The following is an 8,532-nucleotide window of genomic DNA, read 5'->3' as shown; positions in this document are numbered from 1 at the left end:
CTTTCTTATGCAACACAGGCCCACCTGCCCAGGGGTGGCACCACCCACAGTGGGCTGGGCCCTCCCACATCACTCATCAAGAAGATGCCCTTCAGACATGGCCACAGGCCAGTCCAATAGAGGCAATTTCCCGATTGAGGCTCCCTCAACCCAGGTGTGTCAAGTTGACACTAAAGCTATCCAGCACAACCATTTTGTATAAGGAACTTGAGCATCCTCCCATCTGGGCATCTTCTAGGGGATCCTGGAACCCATCCCCCATGGATACCAACAAACATGGACAGCCCTATCTATTGAATACCTGCCACACACTCCATTGGTTCTTGGAGCTATGCCTGCTGCCAAGAGTAAAGCCAGCTGCCTCCCTGACAGTTTTCCTCGTAGTTGTCTCTGAAGTATTGAACACATAAAGTGTCCAAATCACTTGTCTTTATCTGTCTTCCAATCCTGTTCTTCGTGTAGACTGTCTCATCTCTCTGACTTCTCAGACTCAGTGTGGAATCCGCATCTTATGCTTGTCTTCTCACTTGCCCCATTTAATTCCTTCCTCGTCAACTCATATCATTCCTGCTTGAAAATATGGCTGACTGCCTTTCACTCTTCCCACCCCCACTGCCAGCCCCAGGAAGGCTTTTTCCAGTAGGCTCCTAACCAGTCTCTCTTTACATTTTTGCTTTTACTTCCAATTATTTTCATAATAATAACCTGAAAGATCTTTCAAAAGTCTAAATCAGATCATATCACTTCTCAGTTAAAACTTTTTTTTTTTTTTTTTTTTTTTTTTTTTTTTAGAAAGGGGCTCCTTTTAACCCCCCCTTTCCTGGAACCCCCTATGTAGACCAGGCCGGCCTCAAACTCACAAAGATCTGCCTGCCTCTGCCTCCCAACTGCTGGGATTAAAGGTGTGAGCTACCATAGCCAGCAGTTAAAACCTTTTATTGACTTCCTTTCACAACTTCAATAAAGCCGCTGTTACCTCACCAACCTTGTGTTGTATCTCTCCCTTGTCCTTTTTAACCCCGTTTCAGTCACACGACTTCCTTTGATCTCCCACTTCCCTACCCCTAGACTTGGCACGTGCTGTTCCACTGTCTGGATGCTCCTCTTCCCATCCTTTTAGCCATTGGAGTATTCTCGTGGTTTAGGTCTTAGCTTAAATAGCTTCTCCTGTAAGAACCCACTCCTCCAGTACTGCTACAAGGACTCCTGGGCCCCTCCCTCACAACCTCCCATCTCCTCACTGCACACGCCACAGTTTTCAGGCACATGTGCACTGGTAGTTGGACCTGTATAATGGCCTTCTCCCCCGGTTAATGTGCTGTTTCCCATGGAAGTGGAACCATGTTTGTTTCTTTTTGCCTGTCCCAGAGTTTCATACAGTTCCTGGCACATAGTTGGTCTTTAAAAATTGTAAAGGAGTCATTAAAAAATGAAACTACATTGATTCTTTTTTACATAATAAATCTTTAACCTTAAATAAGAAAAACATGAAATTAAGAAAATTGTTTTAATATTTTTAAACTATTGGAACTATTTTAGGGAAGTAATATGGTTCAGTATCATTAGTTACCTTACTCAAAAGACAAACTTAAATGTGGTTATTACATAGTTTGAACTATTTTTTAAAACAAAATAACTTTTTTAATGGAAATACAGCATTATAAAAATGAACTGCTCTTTTTGTATATTTCAGGCTCATACACTAAAGTGTCTAAATTCTTGGCTCTGCTCCTTAAACCTACTACAAAGATCACATTAGAATTCATTTTAATAGACACTGTAAGCACAGTATCCAATCTCATATCATCCTGCTGGGCTCTTTTATTATGAGAGTCGCAGGAAGCTGAGCCTGAGGCTGCTGAACACGTTGTGGGGTATATCTAGGGCTGGGGATGGTGCCAGCTCTATTGCTTATGTAATATTCTCCTCACCTTTATCTGTGGTGCACAATTGATATTGACTTTTGAGAAACTACTCCTGTGACCTGATCTCCCAGTCGGAGAACAAACCCGCTGAAATGACATCTGGCTAGGAAAAAAGGGATCAAAGAAGCATAAGGAAAGAAAAATTATGAGACCATGTTTAATAAGCAGTTTTGTACCAGCCTGTCTTTTAGATCTGTTAGTGGGAGTGTGTTAAACAACTTTTTCAAGGTTACCAGTCCTTTATCCCTTGAAAAAGCTCAGTGACCCCGAGAGCATCTTTGGTTTTCACTATTGATTGCTAAGGTTGGACTTACTTAGCATGTAACAAAATGTCTTTTTTACTTTATACAGGAGTAAATACCCTTTATAAAAGTGAAATAAGCTGGGCGTGGTTGTGGCACACACCTTTAATCCCAGCACTCAGGAGGCAGAGGCAGGTGGATCTCTGTGAGTTCAAGGACAGCCTGGTCTACATAGTGAGTTCCAAGACAGCTGGGGCTACAGGGAGACCCTGTCTCAAAAAGACAAATTTTTTTTTAAAAAAAGATAAAAATCTGATTATTTGTGATACTTATCACTGTTCATGCTTGGCTTATTTTTTTCTTAAAGAGGAAGATAGTCATCTTCCGCAAATTGTTTTTGTCCCAACTTGTAGGCATATCACTTGAGAAGTTCTTAAACATCTTAAAGAAAAAGAAGGAAGCTCAGCTCTATCGGAATGAGATAAGGCACATCTTCACAGCTTTTGACATGCACTGTAAGTATAAAGTGTTTGATATGGCTGCTAAGGAATCATGATTGGCAATACCTCCTTAGTGAATTAAATATACAGTATGCTCTGAGGATCATTTTACTGTGTCTGTTAACCATTACCATAGGTGTTGGTGGGAATCCTTTCCTGCATTGGCATCTTGAGTTTTGAGTATATACCCTAGGTGAAATCATATTTACAATTATATAATTGCACTTATGTGCTATACCTGTGGACTTAGATATGTTGTAGCTGTGCTGTAGTGGTGACAGGAGGAGGACTGGCCGTGTGAGGTATGGGCCACAAGCCACCTATGAGAGCTACATCTCCTGCAACTCTTACTTTGACCCACACATGATCTGAAGGGTTGTTTCCCACACTGGGTGTGCCTGCTGACCCTGACTCCACAGATCTCAAGAGGAATACAAAAACTTGCTTATGGTTATGATGTCCCCTAAATCTTACCATTTTACAAGCCTAATACCAAGCCAGAAAAACAGTGACTTTTGAACACTGAAATGTTTTGGCAGTTCACAAAGACTTGAAACCCAGTGATATTATTACAGTCAAGTCTCTGTGTAATCCTTTCCCTTGGACTTAATGGAGATACTGACAGTGACCTTCTAGATTATCTGGGACTGCACCAAAGGGCAGAGTATTATGAGGTTCCTAAATTCTTTCACTAAGAATTATTCAACATGTGGATAATTGCCCTCTATATGGTCAACTGCAAATTACTGCTTTTCTTCTAACCATATATTGAAATTTAACTTCCTATAAATATTATGGCTCAAGTAATAATTCATAGAGTTTATAGAAGTAAGTGAATTTTATATTTCATTTTCAAATAGATCGTGGATTTTTAACTTTGGAAGATTTCAAAAGGGCCTTTAGTCGGGTGGCGCCCAAGCTACCAGAAAGGACTGTCCTCGAGGTGTTCAGGTATGGCACTGAGACTGGGGCATCCACTCACCCTTTGACTGAGCATTTGCTTCCACATATCTTTAGTTTCATAGAGAACTCTTGTCTTTTCTTAGTTTTCACTTTTTGAACATTTCCATCTCAGCCTAGTTTCCTGGTCCAGGAGAAAAATCTGCAATCAGTCATGAGTTCTGCTTTGCTTTTGACAGGGGCCCTTAAGGAGAGGATCAGGAAGAACTTGGTGTATTTATATGTCACCACCCCTCAAAAAAAGAGGTATATTAATATTTAAACAGTCTGCATTTGTCAGGCAAAGCTATGCATGGTTTTAAGTTGTCTAGAGAGAAGAGCTGGAGGTACAAATGGTGGCCTCATTCATTTACTTTCTAAGTTACTGCATGGTCGCCATTTACATATACCCGATAAAGTGCATTTTAAGATTGTGTTATGTCCTTCAAAATGAGCAAGTGGCTTAAAGGCAGTTTCTGTTAGAAACTTGCAGATTGTAATATAAGTAGTGTGGGCACATGCAGACATGAGGAAGTGGCCCAGCTGTTTTTTTCTCTGACACCTGGCATGAGCCTATCCTCAAATGTCACCAGGTGTATTCATTTGAGTTCAGTACATAAGCAACAGCCACCTCAAATACTGGAAGCTCACACACACACAAAAATGCATGTAATATCCTCTGCCAGACCCCCCTACCCCCCCCACATAGGCAACCTATAGCTGAAGGATGGATAGTTGTGAAGGACGCAAGTTCTTCAGTTTCTTGTTCCTCTGACTACCCTAACCCTGGCTGCTTCTTCCTCCAGGATGGCTGCTTAAGTTGCAGTCATCAAATCTGAATTATAGTAGTAGGAAAGGAGGCAGAGTTGCCTACTCTTTTGAGGTAGATCATTCCTACTTACAACCAGTGACCAGCACTTAAATTCAAGCCCATACATGTTTTCAGGGAGAGGGTGAGGGACTGTGAAAAGGTACCCTTTGCTTTGTGCAGTCATGTGGTAACTTAATAGAGGTTCTGATACTGAAGGAGGAGAGGGAATGGATGTTGGGGGACATCTGGCAAATATTCCCATTTGGGAGAAAAGTAATTGAATGAAATTTGGCCAGAAGCCAGCTCTGCTCAATAGAAATTATCAAGCAGGTTACTTGAATAAGGATTGCACGCATTATCATTAACATGACATATATGAAATTCATTTGCTACCTCTTTTCACAAGCAAGCCATTGAGCAGGCTATTGAAAGAGAGCAAAGAAGTTAACGCCAGATGCATACAAAGTGTGACAGGATAATATAGGTGATTTTGTAGAAGCAAGTTCTTCAATGTATATTAGCATCTTGTTATGTGCTTTGTGATGTGATGAATATCAATTAATTTCTGCCACCAGAAGTTGTTTTCAAAAGGAACTAAAATTGTTTTCAGTTCCCTTCTACAAAAAAAGTTGTCCAAACTTTCTGACCTTTATGTATTAAATGGTTATAGCAGATGCTTTGTAGAGATTTTTGAAAAGTCTTTTTTTTTTTTTTTTTAATTCTGGTACTGGGGATTAAACCCAGGGCCTCCTGCATACTAGGTAAATGCCCAATCACTGAGTTATAGCCCCAGCCCACTTTATAGTTTTTATTTTGAGATAGAGCCTCACTAGGTTGCCTAGGCTGGCTTTGAGCTCATTCTTACTGTAGCCCAGGCAGGTCTTGAACTTGTGTCATCTTACCTCAGCCTCTTGAGTGGCTGGGATTACAGGTCTGTTCCACCAGGCCAGGCTTGAAAACAAAACTTAAATTCAGCCCTTCAGGGTAGAAACAATGTTTAACTTTTAGTGAAAAATTAACTGCTTCCAGTCAAAACCTATGAGCCACATCCTGGTAGAGAGCACTTATGAAACCATGTCTGTAAATTTTATTTTATTTTACAAAAAATTCCATGTGTTGCCTATTAAAACTCTGTTATCTGTGTGTTCACTGAGTTGGAAATGGAATGTTCTGGCCTGGCTTGTAAAGCATTAGTGGTTTTAAGGCAGCATGTTTTCAAGTATAAAAGTATGAATGGTGGAGGGGTATACAAGGCCTCACCCTTCCCATGTGCCACACCCCTCCCTGAGGAGCTATTGGCAATGATGGCAGCTAGGGGAAGGGGGTATTCATTTTAATTTAGGAGTGTAACTACTGATAAGTTTCCCATGAGCAAATACATAATCCCTCACTCATACTCTTGCAAGTCTTCATTAAACTCAGTGGGGCATTAAAAAAAGACTTGAGTGTGGGGGGGATGTGTGGGGAAGAAGGGTTCCTGAGGAGTGGGAGGGGGTTAAGAGAAAGGGATGGAAGAGAAGATGATCAATATGCATTATGTACATGCATGAAATTGATGAAATTGTCAAAGAATAACTGAAAATTAGGTTGTTTTTTTTTTTTTTGGTCTTTTTAGCCCCAGCTGTCCTGGAACTCACTATGTAGACCAGGCTGGACTTGAACTCAGAGATCTGCTTCCCTCTGGCTCCCATGTGCTGGGATTTAAAGGTCAGTGAGTTGCCCCACAGAACAACACAAACCACAGCCTTTAAAAAAAGTGGGGACTGGAGAGATGGCTCAGAGCCTCCCTCAGAGCACTGGTTGCTCTTGCAGAAGACCCACGTTCAGTTTCTAGCACCCACATAGCAGCTAACAACCATTCATAACTCCAGTTCCAGGGGATCCGGCGCCTTCTTCTGACCTCTGTAGATATTGTATGACACACGTGCACTTATAGACATGCAGGCAATACACTTATACACATAGAATAATAAATTTAAAAAATTTTTAAAGTGGATTCCTTTTTTTTTCCTAATATAGACTACGTACTGAAATAGATTCCTGATTTTGTCTTTGGTACTGCACATTCCTGTGCTTGAAGAGCCATCCCTAGGGCTGGAGAGAGAAGTCAGAGGTTAAGAGCTCTTGCTGCTCTTGCAGAGCACCTGGGTTTGGTTCCCAGCACCCACATGGTGGCTAACAACTGTCTGTAACTCTAGATGGTGCATATATACACATGTAGGCAAACACTCAAACACATAAAATAATAAGTAAATATGGGCTGGAAAGATGGCTCAATGGTTAGGAGCACTGGCTGCTCTTGCAGAGGACCCAGGTTCAGTTCTTTGCACCCATGTGACCACTAAAAACCATTCATAACTCCAGTTCTAGGGGTCCAGTGCCCTCTTTTGCCTTTTACAAATATTGCATGCGGGGGTGCACTTACATGCAGACAAAACACTTTACACAGAAAATTAAAAAAATAATAATTTTTAAAAATCCCTAGTTGGGTATGGTGACCCATACCTTTAATCCTAGCACTCAGAAGGCAGAGACAGAGGCAGGAGGATTTCTCTGAGACTGAGGCCAGCCTGGTCTATATAGCAAGTTCTTTAGATAGGGTCTTGCTCTCTAACCCATGCTGGCCTTGAATTTGTGATCCTCCAGCCTCAGCCCCCAGAGTGCTGGCATCACAGGTGTGCTTTCTTGCCTGGCTTTGTGTTTCTTCCATTTTCCTTTCTTTCTTGGTGGTGCTCGGGATCAATCTAGGGCCTTGTAAATGCAAATGCTAGACAAGCACTCTACCACTGGACTGTATCCACATCCCTTTATGTTCCTTTTCTTAAAAACTGTTCTGCATCTTTCCATTCCATTGCAGTGTTGGACACTAATGATAGATTCCTGAGGAAGATCACAATTGGACAGGCTCCAACCAAGAAAGGGCACACACAAATGGTAATTATTTATTCATTCCCCCAAGTTGTTGCTTTGTGGGAACTAGATCCTGCTACTTCTGTCCTCCTCCATCCTCTCCCTTACAACCAATACCTCCAGGTGTTGTTCTGCCTTCTCTCTTTTAAAATGGAAGTGAGTAGGTGTGGCATTGAGCACTCCTGACAGCGTTTCCAATAGACCTCACTTGTCAACTGTGTGGTTTCCCCCAACATTCTTTACCTGGAGGTGGCGAGCCTCAAGCGAATGTCCTTGCATGTAAATTAATGAAAATTGCTTCTCTTGTGGACATTTGGCTATATGTCTCTTCAGTGTAAGAGTGTCTGTGTTGTCTGTGATATGTTAGGAAAATGTAACTGATTCTAAGCAGCCTTTACACGGATAAAAATCATAGTTTATTGGTCATATTAGGGCATTTTTTGGTTCTATTTTCTCAAAACAGACTCTCATGTAGCCAGGGCTGTCCTCAAACTTATAACCAAGGATGACCTTGAACTTCTGATCTTCCTGCCTCCACCTCTCAAGTGCTGGGATTACAGGCATACACCCCCACCACACCCAGTTTTATGACGTGCTGGGCATCAAATCTAGGGCTTTGCGCATGCCCTACAACATTGATGTTTAAAGACTGATTATTCAAGATCTCAGAATAATTATAAATTTTGACTATTGGAGGATTTTTTTTGGATGCTTTTGTTTCATCCTATTAAGCTATTTGTTTAAGCCAAAAGGGGTATCTTTTGTAATTCATGCTTCTGGTTTAACACAAAGGTTCTGCCCTGTGTCTTTCTCTGCCCACAGGCCCAGTTTGATATCTCAGTGGCCAGTGAAATCATGGCTGTCCTGGCCCTCACTAGTTCTCTGGAAGACATGAGAGAGAGACTAGGCAATGGTGGTGGCATCCAGCAAGAAAGGAGAGCCCATCAGTGCTGAAGATCTGGTGAGTGCCAGGCTTGCTGACACAGCAGTGTCCACTGTCCTCAGTCAGGGTCCTTCAGTGAGTTTAGTTGATTTGGCTCATTGTAAAAATTATGAAATTTTTGTTGTTCTTGTTATTGTTGTTGTTGTTTGAGGCAGGTTCTCCCTCTAGCCCCAGCTGGCCTAGAACTTGCTATGTAGACCAGACTGGCCTTGAACTCACAGAGATCTACCTGCCTCTGCCTCCCAAGTGCTGGGATTAAAGG

The 8,532-nt window shown here is 41.7% G+C and overlaps 1 protein-coding gene across 7 annotated transcripts in view; it reads left to right on the top strand.

Moving 5' to 3' along the window:
- The window catches only part of Efcab11 (EF-hand calcium binding domain 11), a 205,976-nt gene that overhangs the window by 34,705 nt on the left and 162,739 nt on the right, over nt 1–8,532 (top strand). For 5 of the 7 annotated variants that reach the window (XM_017800804.2, XM_029568630.1, XM_008843803.3 and 2 more), the window contains exons 4-5: nt 2,581–2,682; nt 3,528–3,618. In XM_017800804.2, coding sequence (XP_017656293.1) covers nt 2,581–2,682; nt 3,528–3,618 — 193 coding nt within the window. Of the gene's footprint in view, nt 1–2,580; nt 2,683–3,527; nt 3,619–3,806; nt 3,874–8,532 lie in introns of those variants that run through there. The other 2 variants (XM_029568632.1, XM_029568634.1) reach the window with 2 other exon arrangements.

Source organism: Nannospalax galili, unplaced genomic scaffold (assembly GCF_000622305.1).
Source record: "Nannospalax galili isolate Female #2095 unplaced genomic scaffold, S.galili_v1.0 scaffold500, whole genome shotgun sequence".
Taxonomy (NCBI): domain Eukaryota; kingdom Metazoa; phylum Chordata; class Mammalia; order Rodentia; family Spalacidae; genus Nannospalax; species Nannospalax galili.
Note: the sequence above shows the minus strand (reverse complement) of the source record. Positions and strands in the feature narration are given on the sequence as shown.